This window comes from Protopterus annectens, chromosome 12.part0 (genome assembly GCF_019279795.1).
Source record: "Protopterus annectens isolate FY-2018-M chromosome 12.part0, PAN1.0, whole genome shotgun sequence".
Classification (NCBI taxonomy): Eukaryota; Metazoa; Chordata; order Ceratodontiformes; family Protopteridae; genus Protopterus; species Protopterus annectens.
In genome coordinates, this window is record NC_056746.1 from 1,144,880,123 (window position 1) to 1,144,905,122 (window position 25,000).

General features: G+C 37.1%; 1 protein-coding gene across 1 annotated transcript in view; it reads right to left on the reverse strand.

Annotated features, from left to right (window-relative positions):
• The window catches only part of NDRG3 (NDRG family member 3), a gene marked incomplete in the record, with an annotated part of 646,357 nt that overhangs the window by 200,869 nt on the left and 420,488 nt on the right, over positions 1-25,000 (reverse strand). Inside the window, 2 exon segments of the mRNA XM_044090166.1 lie at positions 5,794-5,897; positions 18,522-18,578. Of these exon segments, the coding sequence (XP_043946101.1) occupies positions 5,794-5,897; positions 18,522-18,578 (161 nt within the window).

The window sequence follows — 25,000 nt, forward strand, 5'->3', positions numbered from 1 at the left end:
CCTATATGCATCAACATAGCTGTATTAACTGCCTGGCTCTTCCTAAGGCAGGATGTGAACTTCCCGCCTTGCCAACTGTCAAGCAACAAAACTGCTAATGAAACTCTGCATGGGCTGCAGTCTGGGATTTATACTTCTTAACCACCACTGCTGTCTCAGTCCCCCACCCCCAGGACTTCAGTGTACATCAGTCCTGATTTACACGCCAGCATGATGCCTTTATCATCATCATGGACCCAGTTCAGCCTCAAACTAGGTCACAATGGCATGACAAGTAGCCAATCAACAAAGATGTTTTTTTTTTTTTTTGGAAGGTGTACCAAAAAACACAAAACCTGCAAGCCCCACAAAGACAGTGAGCAGAGATCAGGACTGAACTCTACATGCTGGAGCTATGAGGCAGAGATCTTAAATACTGAGTCATTTTACTGTCCAGGACTTAAATATTTAAACTTATGGCCTCTCAAACCCAAAGGGAAAGCCATACTTCTAGGCTATAGTCTGTCAGATTCAAGCATTTTTTTTAAACATATCTTAATTCACACTTTAAAATGCAGAATTATCTTTATCGTTTTCACCCTACTGCCTACTGCCCATGCCTTTTCTCCCATAGGACACACCCTTTCATTCTGCCCTGCTGAGCATCAGCAACTGGGTAACGGTCAGTCCCAGAGGGGATTATTATTCAGGCAGCTGTGGGGTTACTATGTGTTCCTGCTAGCAGACCAGCCACGAAGCTATATGTATTTTAAATTGTAATCTCTCCCCGGAAGCAACATGAGCACTTGTGTCAGTACAATGGCCACCCATGTCTTTCACCAGCTGTGGTAGCCATACCCACATCTTTGTATGGCCAACCCCCAACCCATGACTCGCCTCTACCCAACAGCAGAGGCAGAGTTATTTGGAGCAAAGGGTGGAAATGGCCAAGGTCCTCAAACCTTCAAGCCTACACCATCAAGCACGGATACCACTACTCAAACTCTAGTCATTTGGGCCACAGTCAGGGCTTTATCCCTCTACAGCACCAGTGCAGGCAAGTTAAACTGTAGATTTTTTTTCTTTTACACACTATGGTAAAAAGAATGGCTGCACACTGAATTTAAGTACCAAGTTATAATTCCCACTAATACCCCTCACCCCACCCCACCTGCCAATAGTGTTTCACATGCCAGAAAATGGCACTTAAGGAAAAAAATGGGATTTTCCAATACGTTCTAAAAGCATTAGGTATTCACCTCCAGCAAGGAAAACAATAGATGTTTGTTGTGAAGCAAATCTGAAGACAACTACTGCATTAGGGAGGCTGCAAAATTATTAATTAACAACTCAAAGCGGATTACATGGTTTGTCACTTCTCATTGTTTCTAAAAAGAATGACCACCTTACTTTATTCCTTTGCAAGGACACAGTCCCCATGGAATGTGCCCCTTCTGAGAGGGTACATCAACCTTTGACTGGCTAAGAAGTCATCACACTAATATAATGGCTAAGTTTGTCCAGTATAGATACTGCTCTCCAAGACATACTACATCAGCAATCAATCAGAAGTTTTCCTGTATCTGCTCTGCTTTCATCCAACTGACCCCCAAATGCGAGTCACATTCTATATACATTTCTGATGCCTCAATGACAAGAAAATTAAAGGCAATGGTTACAGTAATGTATCCCAACCTGCTGCTGCGAGACATACCACCCTTCGATACGATTACATTTTTATTCAATCATTTGAACTATCCTGTGCTTTCAAAAGCAAAGCATCCCTACATTCCCTACCCCCTACGATAGCTAGCTACCTTTTGTGTACATTTCTGATGTTTGTGGGGGGAAAAATGAAATAAACTTACCACAGCAATACATTTTAATATCTTGCTTTCAATCAATGACAGTTTTGCATGAATGTTGCAAATGCATAGCTGCCCGCGACACACACAAAACAAAAGAAAATAAAACTGTCACTTTATGTTTTTTATTTACAATTGAGAGAGTGAACATAGTGGCCTCAGTAATGAATTCTGATTTGCTTCTCACACACACACACACACAAGCCACATCACATAATTGCCCTGTGCCTTCACACAGCCTACTTCTTAAAAAGCCATCTTCTCTGTACACTTCTGTTACCAATTTTAAAGATATGTTAAAATAAAATGCTCAACAACCATAATTAAACCCTTCTACTACAATGTTAGGTAGTTCAGGACCCCTTACTATAAGATTTATGAAATAAAACAAATACTCTCCCTTGCTATGGTGTAACATGGGAGTCAGGCAGTTTGCAAAGCTTGATTCGCTTAAGGTTCAGCCTTAAATGCAGGTGGGCCCCAGTCAGAGAAACGGGTATACCTAAACCCCTCAGGTGGAAGTGAGAAGAGTTGTTCTGATAAATAATAAGAAATAATGTGATTGACCTTCCCTTGTCTGCTTTGATACTAACCTCTGCAGCAGTCTCTAGTGGGACCTGAAAATCTATAGGAGGGGCCATAGCCATCAAATTCTTTGCTCAAAAATCCAGGAAAAAGCCAAAACTAATGGGGGGGGGGCATCCCAAACTAGCACTAGCAATTCCTTACTGATTAGCCAAAACACATAAACCAAAAGCCAAAAAAAAGAGCTATTAGGGACAGTTTAAGAATATGCAAGATAAGGGGGCAGCTGAAAGGCCTGGATGGGGACTAAAGACTGGCATCCATGAGAAAGGGCAAACTGAAAACCAAAAATATCCCCAGATGACATGGACAGGACCCATAGCAGGCCTGCTGAGAAGCCTTGGGATATCAGGACAATAATGCACTCCATGCAAGGAGAACTGATATCTATCAGCCCTGCTGCGGTTCCCTCATCACAGCAACAGGACTGAAGATTTCAATCAACCTCGTTCCACAACAAACAGTAGTTTCCAGAGAAAGGGAAGGACTCTGGAAATCAGATGACTGGTCCCAGCAGCTTCCTAAACCAAGGGCTAGGATATCTGTGAAGCACAGCATAGTTTTTTCAACTATAATCTCAAAATGAACAGGAAAAGGCAACCTTTCTCTGCTACTTCCATCTAAAATAACATCTTCCCAATTAGATGCAGAGCTGGAAAAGGAGGAAATCCCATGCCATCCCATTCTGAGGCAAGCACCAACTCTGTGGCTGCAGGTAGGAGGGGCATGTAACGGAGGACTCCTATCAGATTGCAGTTAGGAAGCCGGAAACAGCTGCACTTGCATCAAATAAAAACCTCTAAAGGTGAAATCTACCACCCTTGTCTCAGGCTGGCACCAGTCAAAAAAGTATGCAAACCCAACTTTAGGTTTAAACTGCAACACTTCCTTCACAGAGAATGACCAATCCATCAGGGCTGTAGGTCCACATTTGATATAAAAGCAAGTGACCCAAGGGAGTGGGCCCAACAATCAGGATGGGCTGATCCCATGGAAGAAGATACTAACATCACAGAGTATGGAACCGGGGGGGTCTCTCCCAATTGCAGGTCTTTTATAGAAATGGAAAAATGAAGTAGAAAGCAGCACGCTCTAATCATGACAGTTCATGACCTGTGAAGCACAGGAAAACACCGATACCCTGGACATATACATTTCTAAGGGGACAAATCCCTGTGCACAGCTTCCCAGAACATTCTTGGGTGAGAAAATTTCCAAACCATCCCCAACCTTTCCGACGTCACAAAGGGACCCTTTCCCATGACTATGGCAAGGGGCTTTCTTCTATCATAACTCAAATTCTGGAATCTTTTATCACTAAAATAAATAAATCTAAACATATAAATGCAGGAAAATGACAAAAAGATCAGACATTTAAAAAAAAAAAAAAAAAAAAAACGTGTCTTAACCCACACTCTTTTTTTCAATTGCTGGAAAAGGAAATCTGAAATCAATACACTAATAATCAAACTCTTACCATATGCAAGTTCAAAGCAACAAACTCATTTAAAATGGTGAAAAAAATAAAGATTAATGGAGTACAGTGGATATAAAAAGTTTACACACCCCTATTAAAATGCCATGTTTTTGTGATGTAAAAAAATGAGACCACAATACATAATTTCAAAACTTTTCCCACCTTTAATGTGACCTACAACCTGTACAATTCAATTGAAAAACAAATAAATCTGTTAGGGGAAAAATATAAAAAAATAAAAAACGTACAATACGCTGTTTGCATAAGTGTGCACACCCTTAAACTAATACTTTGTTGAAGCACCTTTTGATTTAATTACAACATTCAGCCTTCTTGGGTAGGAGTCTATCAGTACGGCAGATTCTGACTTGGCAATATTTGCCCAATCTTCCTTGCAAAAGCGCTCCAAATTTGTCAGATTGCGAGGGCATCTCTTGTGCACAGCCCTCTTCAGGTCACCCCACACATTTTCTATTGGATTTTGGTCTGGGCTCTGGCTGGGCCATTCCAAAACTTTAATTTTCTTCTGCTGAAGCCATTCTTTTGTTGATTTGGATGTATGCTTGGGGTCATTGTGTTGAAAGGTGAAATTCCTCTTCATTTTCAGCTTTCTAGCAGACACCTGAAGGATTTTGGCCAAAAGTGACTGCTATTTGGAAGTGTTCATAATTCCCTCCACTTTAACTAAAGCCCTAGTTCCAGATGAAGAAAAGCAACCACAAAGCATGATACTGCCATCACCATGCTTCACCATGGGGTTGGTGTTCTTTTGGTGATGTGAAGTGTTATTTTTGTACCAAACGTACCTTTTGGAATTGTGGCCAAAAAGTTCAACCTTGGACTAATCAGACTCTAACACATTTTCCCACATGCTTTTGGGAGACTATGTATTGTTTTGCAAATTTTAGCCAGGCCTGGATGTTTTTCTGTGTAAGAAAAGACTTCCGTCTTGCAACCCTGCCACATAGTCCAGACATATGGAGAATATGGGAGACTGCTGTCATATGTAGTACACAACCAGTACTTGCCAGAAATTCCTGCAGCTCCTTCAGTGTTGCTGTAGGTCTCTTGGCAGCGTCCATGACCAGTTTTCATCTAGTCATTTCATCAATTTTGGAGGGACGTCCAGTTCTTTGTAACGTCACTGTTGTCCCATATTTTCTCCACTTTTTGATGACAGTCTTCACTGTGTTCCATGGTATATCCAATGCTATGGAAATTTTTTTGTACCCTTTTCCTGACTGACACCTTTCAACAATGAGATCCCTTTGATGCTTTGTAAGATCTCTGCGAACCATGGCTTTTGCCATAGCAGGCAACTGAGTATATGTCAGGAAAATCCTACTGGGACAGCTGAACTTTATTTGGGGTTATCAGAGTCGCTTTAATTGATGGCAGGTGTGTATTCAAGAAGACTGAATGCTGTAATTAAATCAAAGGGTGCTTCAACAAAGTATTAGTTTAAGGGTGTGTGCACACAACAAAATATTAGTTTAAGAGCGTGCACACTTATGCAACCAGCATATTGTATGTTTTTTTATTTTTTATATTTTTTCCCAAACAGATTTGTTTTTCAATTGAATTGTACAGGTTATAGGTCACATTAAAGGTGGGAAAAGTGTTGAAATGATTTTTGTGGTCTCATTTTTTTTATATTGACAAAACCTGGTATTTTAACAGGGTTGTTTAAAACTTTATATCCACTGTACAGGAATTTGTTTGAAATATACATTATCCCATACTTTAGGGGGCAAGAACATTTTTTTGACTGATCAGTTACATAGAGAACAGGACAAAAGAACATGACAGCTTCAACCTTTATTTTTTAAAAGAGGCACCAAACAATCTGTGCAGTACTGTGCTTAGAATGCAGTGAAACTTGTTTACCTGTTGTAGGAATTCACAAACAATGAAAGGTTGTCAGGGTTAATGTCTTGTGCAATGTGTAATCGATAGGTTTGAATGATCTCCTGATCTGCCTGCAATTCATCCTGCAAGATAAAGGGGGGAAGGTCTTAAACTGATGCAGAGAAAAAAAAACATATTCACTCTTCTACTATATTACACACCATGGGAAATTTTCACCTTTGGTCTGTCTTAAAATGTACTTTAAACTGCCAGCAAACGACAACAGAAAACAATAGCACCGGTGAGCTGGATCACCAAAACGGATGCACAATAAATGAAATCCGAATATAAAAAGTGAAAAACTTCTTTAATGAGCCGTGGTTATATATCAAACATTGAGCGCTTTAATCCACTACATGTGGACTTTTTCAGAATGCCATTTTACACAATATACAAAGTATTTAAAAACGTTTTGGTGCCAAACTCCGCCTTGTTACCATTTGTAATTTAAAGTAACACTCCTTCTAAATAAAAACATATATGCTTAGTAAGGCTGTTTAACCTGAACGTGTAAAATCTAAAAACAAAAAAACATACTTAAAATGTCGTTTCCTAATCCTTGTATACATGTATATTGTAATACGTTCATAAATATGATATACAAATATATCTAAGTTGTATATAAATTAACACACTATGTAAATTCCTAATATAGATTTTATACACCACTATAAAGTAATACTGTGTGTTACTTCAGCATATACTGCTTTGGTACAAAAGCTTACTATGCATAGTTATTGGCGATCATGATGAATGATTGATACCAACGCAATTCTAATATTGGTTTAATAGATATGAAGTCAAGTCCTGGTGTCCTTCCTGCGTCTGTTATAATTTTCCATACTGCCTCTTTCTTATTCAGTAGTGTTCTAAAATTACCCCCTCTTAAATCCATTTTTAACTGGTCTATAATACCAAATTTGAAGTAGTGAGTTTCTCCCCTATCAAAAATATGCCTACTTAATGCATTGTTCATAACCTTGGTCCTTATACTGTACAAATGGTCATAAATCCGCTTTTTAAATTGGCGTTCCGTTTTTCCTATATAAAAACCAGTGCATGACATGCATTTGGCTAAATATATAATGTTTTTGGTGTTACAATTTCCCTGTTTAAACCTTATAGTGGTCCTGTTAACATTGTCCAATACTAAACTTCTCATCTCCAATATGGCATGGCATTGGTTACAAGAACCACATTTTTTTTGTATGTCTATCTGTACTATTGTGAGTAGTAGTTGACTGTCCTATTTCCAACTTCTTTTTTAAATTGTGTCCAGTTTTATATACAAAAATAGAGGTATCTCCCACAATATTACCAAGGTCTTCGACCATCATTAACATATTCCAATTTCTTCTCAATATACTTTTAATACTTTCTATGTATGGAGACTATTCTAATATACAGGCTCTACCAAATTTAGATGTATCTGCATGTACTCTATTATTTTTATTTTTGTTGAATTCTCTTCCTAATAGTGGGGGATATTTTTTACCCCATTCATTCTTTACATATCTGGAGATATTGTCTAACATATTACTGGGGTATCCCCGAGCTTTAAAAACTCGACATATATAATCAATTTCTCTCTCCATTTCCTTATACTCAGATGTCATGCGGGCTGCTCGTATATATTGCCTCTTGAGAATATTTCTCATCGTACCCCTTGGATGACAACTAGTGAATTCCAAATAACTATTAGAGAATGTATTTTTCCGGTGTATATTAGATTTAAATCCTGTATCTGTAGTAGAAATGTATGTGTCCAAATATGCAATACCTTTGTCATTACAATTATATGTAAATTTCAAAAATGAATTTGATGTATTCAAAAATTCCATAAATGGGGCTACACTGTCACTGTCACCTGCCCATAAAAGAAACATGTCATCTAAAAACCTTGAATAATAAATGACTTGTTTTTAATATTTACTGGTAAATAACTGGGGTGTTTCCCATTCCAACATAACCAGATTGGCGTAGATGGGAGCGCATGCCGCTCCCATAGCTACACCTCTGGTTTGTTAGAAATTTTCGCCCTCAAATTGGATAAAATTGTAATCCAAAACCAGTGACATTAATTCCATAATGACATTTATATTGTCCCATTCTAGATCTGAATATTTGATTAAACTATTACAAAAATATTCTAGTCCTGTGTCTTTCGGAATACAAGAAAATAAATCTTTGACATCTATAGTTAAAAACGATATTTCTTCTTTCCACTTATCCATAGTCAATTTTGCTAAAAATGACAAAGAATCTTTGACTAAGTGTGTGATTTTATCATAGAGCGGTTTCAACCATTTATCAATTACTACTCCCAGCGGATATGTTTTTGAATTTCTTCCTGAAACAATGGGCCGAAATGGCGGATGTTCTATATTTTTGTGCACCTCAGGAATGCCTACTATACTTGCCAATGTTGGATGATCCACTTTTAAAAAGTCGTAAATATCCTTAGAAATACGATTATTTAACAATAGTTCTTCCAAGCATAAGTCAATTCGCTTGTATCCAATATTTACCTCATTTATAGATACGGTTTCATAATTATCAGTGTCGTAAAGTATATTATGCACTTCATTGACATAGTCTAATGTATTGTATACTACTACCCCTCCCCCTTTGTCGGGTTTCATCACTCTTATATCAGACTGTGATGTTAACTCATCTAGTACCTTCCTTTCTTCCATATTCAAATTATCATCACTTTTAGTTTTTAACAGATGTCTATTGATTTTATATACATCATTAATCACAGATTTCTCAAATAACCCCACACTGGAGTGAGCGGGTGGTATAAAACTATCTTTTTTCTTTAACTCTTGGCACTTATAATTGTTAGTTGCATTCTTAAAGCACATGGCTAAATTTAATTTACGGGTAAATAATTTAATTTCAATAATTGTATCAACTAAATTGAATGTAGACTTAGTTATGGATTTCATACCTTTAGCCAACAATGTGAAATGTTCTAATTTCAATTCCATATTGGTATAGTTATAGATGTTAAAATTATTGTAACTTCTTACTACTTCATTTGAAGACGAAATTCCATTGTCTGACTGATCTTTATTTTCTATTACCAATGTTTTATACTCATTTATTACTCCCCATTGTTCACATCTTCCCATGCCTGGTTCCAGTTCTTTCTCTGTTTTCTGCATTTCCAATTCTTTTTCTGTGTCTTTTTTGTCCCATACTTTCTCTCTGTAAAAATGTTCTTCCCTAGGAAAGTTTTGTTCTACATATCTGTCTCTCAATTCATTGTTATTAATATAATTGTGAGCCTGTGTATTTTTCTCCTTCCATATATATATATATATATATACTTTATTCCTATTATATTGTTCTAAATCTCTCTGAATTGTTTTACTCTTTATTATATATATATATTGTGCTTTATTGTCTGCATACATAAATTGCTTCTCATACAGTTCCTTCCACTTAGGAAATAACAAGTCATGCACTATCATATTATTCAATTTTTCAATTTCCACCAATAATTTACATAGCTTTTCATCATTTTTCTTAATTAAAGCTTTCATAAATTCTATACCAAAACTTATCAAATAACCTGTTAAAATCACATTTGGCATTTTCATCCACTGAAATCCCCAGAGGGACTTCAAAAAATCTGAGTTCCCATGGGCACTATATTAGTTGCTATACATTTGTTCAAATAGGCATTGTCTATTTTTATCCCTTTATGGCAGTCAATTTTTTGCCAAAAGTGAAAATAGTGTCTTTTAAAGTTCTCTTTGTAGTGGTATTATTATTATTTCTCGTTTGAGTGTCAGGTTGATTAGCATTGTCAAAGTTGAAATCCTTGGCCAAAAAACAGTCTAACTGGTTAACACCATTTCCAATACTTGTTTGTATATCCCCATTGTCTTTGGGGCTTGAGCTATTAATTACAGTACCTTTAGAGTTGGAAAATGCCCTTATTCACAACGGTGGAATAAGTTTTTACTTCCATCGGGCGCTTAGGTCTAGCGCCTGTCCGTACACTTTCCCCGCTCAATTTGAATAGCGAGAAATCAAAAGTGTAGTCCTTATCAGAAGTGTGGCTTGCGTTCAGCCCTTCATCCTTGTTGTAAACCTCTGGTGTAGATCTCTCATTAATCTGTACATGCCCTGTTCCCTGGCCATTCGGTATTTCCACAATGGCATCACTGGATTCCAATCCATTAGTTGGTACCGTACCAGATCTGTGTAATGTAGTTTTTTCCGGCTGGAGCAACATTTCTCTCATCCTAGCAATCTCATTTTTCAAAATATGCACTTCCGACTGAAGTTTTAATAGGTCATCACGGTCTCCGTTTGTATTCGGTGTTTCATCAGTTACATCCATAACAACAATAGAATTCAAACTGCCAGCAAACGACAACAGAAAACAACAGCACCGGTGATCTGGATCACCAAAACGGATGCACAATAAATGAAATCCGAATATAAAAAGTGACAAACTTCTTTAACGAGCCGTGGTTATATATCAAACATTGAGCGCTTTCATCCACTACATAATGCGAATTCCCATGAGAGAGTGGATTTTTCATACCCCATCTTCTCAAGCCTCTCAGTGAACATCAGAATTTATATGCACACTTATAGCTCCAAAATATATGAAACATATCTGCTTTCTGTAAATGACAATGTGGTCAATTTAGGGAGAGTTTTGCATTAAAATTGTCCACAATTACTGGAGTTAAATAGGCATTATTAGTGATCTTTAACTGGGTATACAGATAAGTTTTTTTTAAAGGGGGTTAATTTTAGAATAGCTCTAATGGTTTGAGATTTCTGACCGATTGATTATAGCATTTTGTTTCATCCAGCAGTTTGCCATAATAGAGGATTGATATCTGAACTGAGTAATCAGTTTATATGAATTAGTTAACATTTTTTATGAAATTGTAGCAGCTTCTATAAGATTTTACATGTACTGGCACTATTTTCATTAACTTCAAATTCCTTGGTCAGTGAAGCTGTTAATTCCCTAACTTGTCTTAAAATTATGGTGTAGCCCCTGGGAAGTTTTAAGGAATTCCTTACGTCTTCTAGAGGTTTATTTCTGAAAACATAGAAGTCCCAAAGGTTTTTCTCTTTAATAAAAGGGAACATGTTAAGATTTAACATTTCATTATTCAATCTAATGTTTGGGTTTAAATGTAATGGCTGCAACACCCAGAATGCTTTAGATAAATCTAGGGAATCCAGCAGTTTTTGTAATCCAATTATGCTGAACTTTAATGAAGCATGAATTTTGAAAGTCCTAAATCTATAATTATCAAGGAATGGAAGGGCCTTTGGGTTGAAGTTAAATGACTTAATATAATCATACCAGTTTTAACCAAGATGGTGACCATGTTTTCTTTTTTGGATCAAATCCTGAAATTTTTATAATTCTACTTGAACATATATCATAATATTATCTAAAGTCAGGTAATCCCAACCCTTCATTTATTTTCAGATGAATTAATTTTTGGTAACTTATTCTAATCGATTTGGGGTGCCAACTAAACCTTGTTAAAAGTGCATTAACTTTCTTGAATAGGTTGTTATGGATTATTATGTGTTAGAAGTCCGAGATGAAATAGTCTTGGAAGAATATTAATTTTGATAACTGAAACTTTTGAAAGAAAGGATAGTTTTAGAACATTCCACCCCTGAGTGTCTTGTTCTACTTCTGAAATCAGTTTCCAAATATTTGGAAGAAAGAGGCTACGATCGTATTGGAAAGAAATCCCAAGATATTTTAAGGAATATTTAAGTTTTATTTCTAAATAGAGGAAAAAATGGTTAGTATAATATGAAGAATTTAATGGGAATATGGAAGATTTATCAGGATTCATTTTATAATTAGAAAATGTTTTGAAACTACTAATCCAATAACTTATTCAGATCAGTATAAGGTAGAGAAAAGTATATACTTAGATAGACAAAGGCTGAAAAAGCAATTTTTAAATAAATGAGAAACAAGATGATATATATTTTTTATGACAAGGAAAAGGGGTTCTATATATAAATTGAAAAGATATGGTGATAATGGGCATCCTTGTCTAGCCCCATTGCAAATGTTTATGCTTTCCGAGTTTGTTTTGTTAATAGTTTGTCTTTTCGACTTTTCTCGGTTAGGGGTCGCCACAGCAGAACTCCGGTCCACTAATGATTGGCAGTACATTTTTTATGGTGCCGAGTTGCCAGCCTAACGCCCAACCTTCAGCGAAGGCACGCCCATTCACGCATGTTTTTTGGAGGCCACTTGACCGCGGGGAGGACATGCAGACTCCACACAGAAGGCGCTCCAGCCATGAATCGAACAGGAGAACCTCTTGCTGTGAGGCAACACTACCGCTGTACCACTGTTGCTTCCAGTTTTACTTGAATTATTGTATAGGGTTTTAATTATATCTCTAAAGCTATCAGTAAATTAAAATAAGGTAGTCCTGCAAATAAACTATTATTCATCCTATCAAAGGCTTTAGACACATCTAACTCAAGCACTTGGGTGTTTCTGATAATTGGAGAGTATCATCACTGTGTCCAATGTTAGTATATTATCACAGGTTTGTCTCTTTTGTATAAAGCATGACTGCTCAGGTGAAATAATGTTAGGAATTATCTTCTGTCTACTGGCTAAAATTGCTGCTAGGATGTTTATATCTAAGTTAAAAGATATCTGTCTAATAATTCATGGGATTTTTCCTATCTTTTTTACCTTTAGGAATAAAAATTGTTTTAGAGTTGTTTAAATATAGGTCTGAAATACCCTCATCTTTTACACAGTTAAAAACTAATAGAAGATTTGATATCCTTTCCTTAACTGTTTTATAAAATTCAGCTGTAAAACTGTCTGGACCAGGAGATTTGTTAGGTTTGAGAGACTTTCTATTCCACATAAGATTTCTTGTTTTGAAAGGGGTGCTGAAAGAACATCTTCTTGAAGACTATCTTTTTTTTGAGTGCAACTCATTTTCGGGAAAGTTAAATTGTTTAGGAAAAGATCCCTCTCTCGATCAGTGAAAGAATGCTCTTGTCGACCATACTGTTGGGAATAAATGCCTTTAAAGAGTTCAGGAATTTCAGAACTGGTAGTATATGATTTACCAAGATATTGTAGGTCTGTTATAATAGGAGCTTTATTATCCACATTTATTATTGTAGCTAATATTTTTGAGGGAGTTTAAGCCCATTCCGCAAATGCAGCTAGTATTTTCATTTCTTGGAATGATCATGGTTCAGCAGCATGGAGTAAAATATAGATCCTTCTGGAGATCATTTAGATGTTTTTTTCTAAAATTGTCTTGTAGTTCCTCTTCAATCATTTTAATTGTTTTTTAAGCTGTAGTTACTTTTTTCTGAATAACTTTTTTTGTGATAGGATGCTTTTTATACAAGTAGACCTCTAATCTGAGCTTTAGTTGCCGCCCATTGCATGTCAAAAGGAATTGGGGAAGAGGTTATAGTGTTATCCAAATAATCTAGTAAGGGGTTAATATCCTGTATGAATTTTTGTAACAAATTAGGATTTAATGAACAATTATACCCATTTAGTGAGCTTTTAGTAATACTAGACCAAGACATCTTGATTGTATTTTTTGAATGGTTTTAAAAAAAAAAATCTAGGTTCTATAAAATAATCTCATCTCATAAATATATCCAACATTAGGAAAAATATCCAATCTGGACCATGATTTGTGACAATGAGAATAAAATGTGTATTTAGATATGTGGGTATTGTTGGCTTGAAGGTAGTAAGGGTCAAATAAATTTAAATCAGTTTTCAAATCCAATAATGCAGTAGAGGCTTGGGTGTTGCATGTTTTACTTTTACTGGTTCTGTCTAACACAGGCTCCACTAATAAATTCCAATGCCTCCTACTATGCAATAATTAGGGAATAAATATACAGTGTTATACGAAGACATAATAAAGTTCTGTTGCTTTGTATAAGAACCATAAATATTGAAAAATAAAGCTTGTTTATCAAGATTAGGGTTTACTGTTGTAAAGTAACACCATCTGCCATTAGTATCTGAATCATAATGTAAGATTTGTTCTTTAAAGGAGCTCTTAATTATAATTGCCACTCCCCCACTGTTAGTTTTATTGCTGGAGGCAATAATTACTTTTATCCATTTTTTGTTCATGTCCCGATCCCAGGTTTCAGGTGTCATACAAGTTTCCTGAATAAAAATTATTCCTGCTACCGATTTACACAGTAAAATGTATAAGTAATTTTCTTTTTCGTCTTCTCCTGAATACCCTTAATGTTCCAAGAATCAATAATCCACATTTAATATTTCACACTTTTTATATAAATATCAAAATGGAAAGTATACAACCCAATATTGTTTATTTTGTTTTCTTTCAGTGATTGCCCCCCCCTTTTTTTTTACTCTTCTCCCACTTTCTCCCTTTCTCATAAAATTGATATAACATTGACTTTTGCATTTTTGCAGTAGTTTAATTAGGCAGTATACTTACAGCACTTGACTCTCCCAGCTCTAACACTGTGCCTAACCACTAACCCACCACTCCTGGAAGAGACTACTTGTTTAGAATAAAGAGGTATTGTCTTATAAGCAAAGACCAGAACTAGCTGATATTTATTAACTCTAAAGTCAGTTTTACCAACGTTTAACCCACTAAAAAGCTTAACTATGTGAACCAAAATTTGCACCCTCACTTCTGCACACCTACAAACTATCACGACTCACCTACAAGAAAATGTGTGGCTAACTAATTTTACCATAGTTTTGGCATGTCAGTCTAACTATTATTTAGCGTTTGCACCTCCAGAATGAGCAATGTGATAGATGAACTTAATTTAACATGACATGTAAGGCATACAAGTCAGCATCAGCTTAGAATCTAAATAAATAGATAAAAATTTAATTAGTTTATTTATTTAAAATTTTTTACTGACTGGATGACAGAGCAATATATTGGAACGACCACTAATAGATTAACTATTACATTAAAAGATAACAACAATATAAAGAATTCCAATATATCACAGCTTTGCCTGCATCCAATTACAAGAGACTTGTTTACTAGTCATACAACTACCTAAATCCAGACATATGAACAGCTTCAACAGTGCAAATTTAAAACACATTTGCTTTTAACTTATTAAATACGTCTCCAATGGATTTTAGCATAGTATATAGCCCACATAGCAAGATATTTTGTGGTTGTAAATAAAGAAGCACACTACAACTTTATCACAAGCTCTAATAGAATCAAATAAAACAATTTTACTTATTTACCCCCCCCATTATCTTTAACAATTTCCAAGACGCCATACAGTATCATGTTGAGGCATACAACAAATAGATGATGAAAGCACTACAAAATTAGGACTGTAGAACCCTAATTAACTTCAAAGCAAGATGCAGAGCCACAAGCAAAGCAACTGTCCGTACAAGATAGTTCAACTTTTCTTCATTATTTATAATTCTGCAGTTATCACTACTTCTGTAAATGTAACAAGTCCCCTATCTTGTTTTAGTAGCAAATCAATTAAAAGATATCTCTTAAAGCAAAAAAAAATTATACTATCCAGGCATAATGATTTGAACAGACTAGAAACACTTTACAGCAATTTAAATCTTTCATTTCAAATGTTCCGCCCCTTTATAAGTGACCACTTCCATTTATTAGTGAACAATTACCTTTTGCAGTTATCAGGAAAGATTTAAAGCCAAATTGAGGTAATCCATTGATATACTGTCACTGAAGATCTGTTGCTGCCATACAATTAAATGAAAGATCACAGGTGAGTTCTTCCACAAGGGACCGGAAGAAGCGAAAGTGGATGAGCAAAAGGTATAAGTGTAGATGTCAATGTCCAGCCACTGCTATCCTCATCACATCAGTTTGTCTTAAAAGTTCCCAACCTAAATCAAAGGAAATAACAGATCGACTGGGATTTATTTTATTACTTTATACCCTCAGATTTTAAGATCAGACCTTTATTTACAACAGATATGATACAGTTATCACTTTACATGAGGAAGTTCATTAAAGGCTTTCAGGAACGCCAATCTTGCATCTAACAGATCACTTATTTTCATTAAACTGAAAGGACAGAGTATGCAGATATCACATCTGGAATTTAACCTTCCTTGATATTAGGTAGGAACAGAAGAGGGCCAATTGCTGTTGTTTTTGTTTAATTAGATAATGTAAATCTTGTGTAAATGTTATAATGTTACCATTCCAGGAAATACTTTTTTCCTGGCTGCATTGAGAATTTTAGCAACATCTTGGTAGTTTAATATTTTAACATACAATTGTCTGGATTTGTTAGGTATTTATGAAGAGTGCACAGCCCAATGTGCTCTCTCAATTACTATTTCAGTCGTTTCCAGGGACATATCAAAAAGGCAGTTCAGTATTTGCTTGATGATTTCTGTTAATTGTGAATGCTCTCCAGTATACCTCTGATGAGAATGTTATGTCTACTTTTCGCTTCTAGATCAAGTATTTTCTGTTGAAGCTCCTGGATGTAACTGATTTTTGTCACTGTTTTTGCATCTGGTCAATTATTCCATTCTCAGAAACTCTAGCTTCAGTTAGTTCCAGTCAAGAGGCTATTTGATTAACAGTATTTCCAAAAGAAGACAGTTGGTCAGAAAAATTCTGAACTGCCGAATGTACAGGTTTTAGTGCCTATTTTAATTCTTCAAGGCCAGGAAATCTAGATTTGAGAGTTTCTTGCTGTTTATCTGTGCTTGGTCTTTAATTGTAATCTCTTTTTCAGGTGATGTTAAAGCTGAAAATTTTGTTTGAGCAGCCATACTTTCTTGTTCAGATGACATCTTAGGAGATACGCCTCAGGATAGAAAATATTATAGGCCTCTTGCTTCCAAATGCTTCTTTGCACTTCTAAAAGCTGAGTAATAGTTTTAGATTGCTAGCAGGAAAGTAATTTAACTTTACATTTTTTACATAAAGACTGAGTTATAGCAGCCTAAAGAAAGCCCATTAGGAGAAATAATATTATAATTCTAGGCTATATGTGTAAGAATTATTTAAAAATAGTCAGGAGCCGTGAACCTAAAGTGCTCAGAGAACACTTGCCATCTTGGATCTCAACAAGTAAACAAAGCCATTTTTGTCAGTTCCTCAGCCTGATCTTTTTCACCAGTCTCATGTCACCACGGGTGCGCAGGTACAAGCCTTCATGCTCCCAATTTAAGTGGTCTAGCTATAACAGAGAATCCCATACACCCTATAGGGTTCTTATTCTGGTGTTCAGTATTCTTAAATCAAAAATATCCTATATAAAAACACAACAAAATGTAAAACTGTACAAAAATAAACATCCATTCAACAGTCAGCCAAAAGGTAAAATGAAGTACAAAAATTTTACTTCACCGTGAAAAACCCTGAAGCCTGTAATCAGTGTCAAACTGTACAAAGCACCAGACCTAAAACATTCAGGACTGATGCAGGGGGCCTATTCTGCACCATTTAAATACATGTTAAGGTGAGTAATATCCCAACTGTGCCCTTCGAAGCAACAAACGCAAGACAAATTTATCATATTAATGACAGTACCAGGTGGTATACCCTCAACTAAAGGGATGGGTGGGCTGGTCTACAGTTTGCCCTGCTTAACAGCCACAGCAAAACCTTGCTCCACTTCCAGAACAAACATTCTGCTCACAGACGTCCAATTATGGCAAATATTTTGAAAAATACATTTTTAAAAGGCTTTAGGGGTAGTTGCTTACTTGGTAGAATGAAATGGAGCCTTCAATCCACAATTAATGTAAACACTAGTGTACACACACCCACAAGTCCAAATAAAGTTATTAATGACAAAAGCTTTGCCTTTGCTTCTTTAGCTTTCTGTATCAAAGACCCCCACAAAAATTTGACATAAGGCATGCCAGCCCTTATTTGCCATAATGCACCCTGCAAAGGATAAAATCTGTGCTCCTCTCAGTTTCTCTGCAATGTAGGACTACGCCACAAAGTAAACAGGTAACAAACATGAACACCTCTTAACTAAATACTTGCCTAAATAGTCAACCTTTCCTGAACCTAAACACCCACCCAAACCACCATCTGACACTACTTTATCCTGAAAAAGTGATAAAAGCAAATCAGAAATGTCTGCTCATTAGAGCAGACAAAGGACTTGTGGATTTAACACTAGCAAACAGGGACTGTAGACTGCTGTACTTAAAAGGTCAAGGGAACCAAACACATCTCAGTGTGGAGAAAGAAGCACTTCACATTAAAAGCCAGTGCACAAAATATTCAATTACATGCATACACATCCCACCTCCAAACATGAAAACCACCCAAAAAAGTTGGATGTAAATTGCTGCAAAATTATGTTAGAGATTTTACACAAGTTCTTTTAATCGCCTAACACTGATGCCATAATTCTTAACCCAACTTTTGGCATTAATCAACATTTTGCAACTATTTGTAATTTTAGACACATTTAGGCTCTTGTACTTAGGGCACAAAAAAGCTGGTTAAACAATGAAATTAAAAGCACTTGTGAATATCAAGGCAGTTAATGTAAGAACATTAAGCATATTACACAGGAACAAGCAGCAGAAATGCAAGCCATCCACCCCAAACCATCAGACGAGATGGTGGATGCGTCTGGTTAAAAAATGTACTGCACAATACCCGAAACAAAGCAGTTAAAGCCAGAAATGCTCTCGTACTTACATGACTAAAATGATGCGTCATCACTATATCCACAAGATTGCTAGTCCAGCCAGACAGCTGAAAAAAAAAAAAAAAAAAAAAAAAAAAAAAGAATGAAACAACTCTGTACATAAAAGCAAGTCAGTATGCAAACTCACTGTGATGAAGCTCTAGTTCAATGTGGCACAAAAGTACTTAATGTTGCACAATAAACCAGCTTGTCAACATGGACCAGCATTTTTCTTCTTCCTGGTTACTGTTTTTTTTATACGTTTTTGGAGATGGTTCTTTTGGTGGCCTGCAGGGCTACTGAATTCAGTCCGAGACTCTTGCAACTGTGGACACTTTGGGAAGCTTCGATATGTAGCATGTGACACAGTATTAGAGCCAAAACTCAACTATCCCATGAAGAGGAATTTGGATTTGTCCGCTTCTGCACCTGCCACTGTAGTACCTCAACCCAAGAAGAGTGCTTTGAGTGCATTTTTAGTTTCTCTAGCATTTAGAAGCAATCTCTAAATTGTTTTACAAATGACAACAAAATGATCCAATCTCTTGCACGTTCTGCCACATGCAGCACACTGCCCTGACTTAGTCATACCTCATGCATTTGCTTGGTTTACAAATTACTTGCCTCTCAAACATTTACTTGGTACAATTAGCATTATGCTTTCTGTAAAGCTTCCCATTAACTTTGTATTTTACCTTGCACACCATTTGCCACATTTAAGTTGGTATGCTACCTTTTTTTTTTCACTAACTACCTTTCAACCTATTTGTACTTCCTCTAAAGTTAAATCAATTTTGATATAGTTCTATAATTGGCCCAATTAAAATTCTGTCCCTTAATTTAGTGCCATTAAAGCCACAGCTTTCTTCCATTTAACATCTCTTTGCTTGTACCAACCTGTTTTGGCACATTATTGTACACGGTCATTTTTGCTCAGGTGTCTACCCAGATAAACAAACAAGTCACAGACCCACACACACACTGACCCCTTGTGAATGCAAAGGAACTGTATATGGCCTTAACATGTTAGTTCACAGCATACAAAAGCATGTTGATCTTGACACCCTCTTGATTCTTTACCAACTTTTGTTGCTACATGAAGTCATAGGAAAACTCAGTTTCCAGGCAAGCCAGCCCAATGGTTTTGAGAAGTCCAATGGCACTGTTGAGTTAAATTTTATTACAGCAGAAGAAATTCTGTACTTTAAACAATTAAAACTGTTGAAATTCAACACAAGTACTTTGCAATGTAAAACATTTTTAAGGGCAGCTAACTCAAGTGTTTCAGATCACTTAGCATCAAATAAATCCCAGTTCGGACATCCTGGCAGGTAGTGATACAAAATACAAGCAGTTTCTATTAAGGACCATCTCAGAAATGTCAGGATTTAGCTTAAGTTACGCTACCAAGGTAAGTCAATATAAATGCCAACACTTAAGCATCTCTCACCGCACTGACTATAGTTAAAGACTTGTAATTCATTACTATACAGACTGATTAAGAGGGTCATACATTAGCATTAAAAACAGCAACATTAATATATACAGATAAGCAACAAATGCACAGGCACTTGGCAAAAATAATCTCCACCATAATATAACCGTTAGGTCAATGTAGAGCATGAAGTTGGAACAAGCTGAGTTTTAACAACTGATGTAGAGTCCGTGTTCGTATCCATTATTTGACCAAGCATTCAGGATATTCATAGTATTTAATGACTTTTTGCTACAGTTAACTCATCACTTTAGGAAACAATATTTACTTCAACAGTCAACCATGCTTAGAAAAAAATCACTGGTACTACCATAAGACTTCGTTTACATATCTGTGGGATATTTGTTAGACATACAAGCCACAACTATCAAGTTTAAGCTTTCATAGATACTTGGGCACATTTTCTCATGACTGCTGATTGATTGAGATAGCTCACAGTTGGACTTCTCTGCCAAATACATAACATTTGTATGACCAGAATGCTTAGACAAAGCTTGCAGTTCTCTAGGAGGTCTTTACAATGGCTCCATCCACAAGAAAGTATACCATCTGACATGCAGTTTTACCAAAGCTAAGCACCAGCACTTTTAAAGACAAGCCAATGTGCTAACCCCCCCCCCCGAGATTCTTCTAGTTATAAAGTACAGTTGTGCACCTACCATAAATGTAGATGTTCGAGTGTATTCATTGTTGCAGTCATTACTCTTGGGTTATCCTGCTGGCAGGCTACTCGCAGTCGGCCTGAATTCCAAAGTCTTGGTCCGGCGTCGGTTGCTGTCGCCTCTTCCCTGATGACAGTGCGCCAGGGGTATAAAAGATGCAGCAAATGCCATTTTCTTAAGTTTTTCTTGCCCCAGATGTCAGGTGCCCCCAAAAGGGTAGGCTAAAAAAATTATGCCAATAAACACGCATGCAATAAAGTAAACATTTCCTTCATCTACAAGCAAATACACCACATACGTTGTATAGATTAGAGAAGTAGAGATAAGACCCAGCAAAAGAAAGGGGGATGGTGGGAGGGTAACCTGGACTGCAAGAGTGAATACACTCGAACATCTACATTTATGGTAGGTACACAACTGTACTATGTTCATAGTGTTTCACTGTTGCAGTCATTACTACTCTTGGGTTGAATCCCAAAGCTGAGGATGGGTGGCTGGGGCTAAATAGGATTAACACAGGCTATGAGGCCCTGCAGAACTGCCGTGGCAATGCCAGTTCTGGATTTAGAGTAGAGAGGTAAGTGGTAGTGCTTTATATAAGTGTGCACTGAACTCCAAGTTGCAGCCTCTAAGATGTCTTTGGTTGGAACTCCTCTGAGGAAGGCTGCTGAAGTGGCTGCTGCTCTCGTTGAATGTAGCCTAATGCCCTTAGGCACGGATTTGCCATGTTGTGAGTAGCAGAAACGAATGCAATGGCCTATCCATTTTGAAATAGTCTGTTTTGAGATAGCCTTTCCTTGTGATCCTGCAGCATATGCCACTAATAGTTGCTCAGTCTTTCTGAAAGTTTTTAGTTCTGTCCAAGTAGAAGCGTAGCTGTCTGTGTATGTCCAAAAAACGCAGAAGTCTCTCATCCTTGTTCTGTGGGTTTGGATAAAAGGTAGGCAAGTGAATGGTTTGGTTAAGGGCCACAGTGGACACCACCTTAGGCATAAATGTCGGGTTTGTCCTCAGAGAAACCCTGTCTGGATGGAAAATGATAAAAGGTTCCACAGCCATAAGTGCCTGTAACTCCGAGACTCGTCTTGCAGAGGTTATTGGTATGAGCAGAGCTTTTTCCAGGATAAGAATTTTATATCCGCTGTTGAGGCTGGCTCAAAAGGAGGCAGTGTGAGTTTTTCCAAGACATAATTGAGGTCCCATGCAGGTATTGGTGCTTTCCTTGGAGGCCTTATGTTTTTGGCCTCTCTGAGGTACTGCCTTATTAAAGGATGAGAAAAGATAGATGGTTCCATATTGTAATGGGTTGAAATGGCAGAGGCATGGATGTTAATTGATGAAAAGGATAGGCCTTTGTCCAGCATCTCAGTTAAGTATTGTAGAATCTGAGGAATATTTGGTACAAACATGTCAATTCCTTGTGCCTGGTTCCAAGCACATAATCTCTTCCATTTTTCTGCATAAGATTTTCTGGTACTGGGCCTCCTGGCCTCCAAAATAACATCCATCACAGCTTTGGAGACAGGAGTGTTCTGAATGGCTACATTATCCGTCATGCTGCCAGATTTAAGGCTGCCAGATTTAAGATAACTGGGTCTTTGTTGCCAACATTTTGAAATAAGAAGTCAGTTGCCTTTGTTTGTCTGGCGTGAGATAAGCCATCTGGGCAGTTGTATTTAAGCTTGCACCCAGGAATATTATCTCTTGACAGGGTACTAGTTTTGATTTATTTTCGTTTACTGTGTACCCTAGGCAAATTAGTAATCTTTTTACAAATGCCAGATGCTTTAGTAGAATGTCCTTGTTCTCTGCTTGAATAAGGCAGTCATCCAAGTAAGGATATATTTGAATTCCTCTCTGTCTGCAAAATGCAATTACTGGTGCCAGGCATTTTGTGAAGACCCTGGGCGCAGTAGATAAGTGCAGAGAATTGGTAGTGCATTGAGCCAGCTATGAATCTGAGGTATCTTCTGCAAGATTGTCTGATTGGGACATGCAAGTATGCCTCTTTTAGGTCTAATGTCACCGGCCAAGCATTTTTGCCCATCATGGGCAAAAGCTGCTGCAAGGTCAGCATTTTGAATTTTGGAATGTCCAGGTATGTGTTCAAAATTGATAAATCTAGTATTGGCCGCCAGGCTTTGCCCTTTCTGCGTACCAATTACAGTCTTGAGTAAACACCTTGTCCTGGTACTGGTACTGGCTGAATGGCCCCCATATCTATGAGGCACATAACCGGTTTCTGTGCCTCTGCCCATTGATTTTTTGGCAGATCTGGCCAACCATTTGCCATTGGCAGTGTGTGGAAATGGAATCTGTATCCCTGTGATACTATGTTTAGTACCCACTTGTCCTGGGTTATTAACTGCCAATTTTGAGCAAAAAGGTCTAACTTTCCCCTATGGGTACTGCCAAAAGATAAGTGCTTGGAGTAGGCAGAGGGAAGTCATTGGAATTGTTTTCTGTAGGTTTGCGCCTTATCTCTTCCAGATTTGGAGGTAGAAGCACCCCATTGCTTTGACCTGTATGAATCTTGCGCCTGGTATCTGGAACCCTTAGGGCATCTGGATTCGCCCCTTTGACCTCTGTCTGACACGGGAAAGGACCAATTTTTTGTAGGCCAGTGTGGCTGCACTTGTAAAAAGTCTTTAACAGTTTGCATAGACTTTGCATAGGCTTTGTCTTCCATTTTCCCCTGCAATTCTTTATTATCTGCATCACAAAAACCTGGCGTTTTAAAAGGGGTATGTAAACGTTTTATATCCACTGTATATGTGTACATTACATACATATATACACACACCACACACACCATATACATTTTATTTTACATTTCTTTACTGCGAAAGTCCGACTGGGATAAGACCCATTTTCAGCAGAGACCTAGGGGAAAAGCTCCACATATAGAGATTATACAAAACTTATACAAGAAATTATACAAAAAATATACAAGACATACATTGCACCAGAAATTACATTCTATGCTATTATAGCCAACACTTGTATTATACAATCATCTGATAAAATTCCTTATTGTAGTTTCTCAAAGTAAGCTGAGGAAGGGTTTGTAGGAGGGAAACTGGACAGAAGAAGATGAAGTCAGAGATTATCTAGACATGAAAGACAGCATAGGTTGAGGTGGTCAGGGAAGAAAAATTATGACTAGAAACTATTAAAACTAGTTAGCCTGGAGTAGTGCAGGAGCAAAGCCAGCTGTCATTAAGATAATTTTTAAGAAGCTTTTTGAATTGGTTATTTGTGTTGGTTCTGATGCTGTGAGGTAGTGAATTCCACCTTGTTGCTACATGAGAAAATAGGGAGTCCCCTGTTGTATTAGTGGATTTGGACACGTAGTAGAGATTTATTTGTTGACCGAAGACTTAGATTTGAGGTATGGGGCTGGAGAATATTTAGAAGACGGGCTTTTTTTCAGGTTGATTATATTAGTTTGTGTGCTAGAATTAAATGATTATAGGATAGAAGTTGTGGGAGTTCTAACCAGGAGAGTTTTTTAAGGCATGACAGTGGTGGGTATGATGTGTATTTAGTTATTTTATTGCAGCATGTTTTAGGTTCAATTAAACCTGTCTTTTTAAGGTTGGTGAGAATTGGGGAATCATACAGAAGTGTTGATAGAAGGTGGGTTCTAGCAATGGCAACCCCAGAGGTGCTGGTTAAGATGCTTTTTATTTCATTAAAGAGTACCCATTTTTTGTGAACTTTAACTGTTTGTGCTATATGTAGGTCAAATCTTAGATTACCTATTTTTACTCCTAGTAGTTTTGTTTGTGAATCAGCATTAATTTTAGTATTATACCTAGCTGTGATGCAGAAGGTGCTGGGGGGGGGGGGGTCTTGTGGATTGAAAGATTATGAGTTTTGTTTTATTGGGGTTGAGTATGAGCCGATGGTTAGAGAGCCATAACTCTGTATTGGAGAATGATTTTTGGGTTATATTATGGAGGCGTTGCAGGTTATTAGCAGTGCATTTAAATGTTGTGTCATCTGCATATTGGGTCGTTGAAGCCAGTGGGGTAGCATTATGGAGGTTGTTTGTAAAAACAGTTAAGTGTAGCAGCCCAAGAATTGAGCCTTGAGGCACTCCTTGTGTGACAAGACGGGGGGGGGGGGGAGAAATTAAGCCATTTTACAGATTGTTGTTGGTCCTATAGATAGCTTAGGGACCACCACCGAAGTGCAGAGGAGTTGAGATTCAGTTTGGAGAGTGTATGTAATATTTTGGGGTGGGAGAAGGTATCAAAGGCCTTGGACACGTCTATAAAGACTGCAGAGACTATTTTACCATTGCATGAGTTGACTGATGGTATTGGTG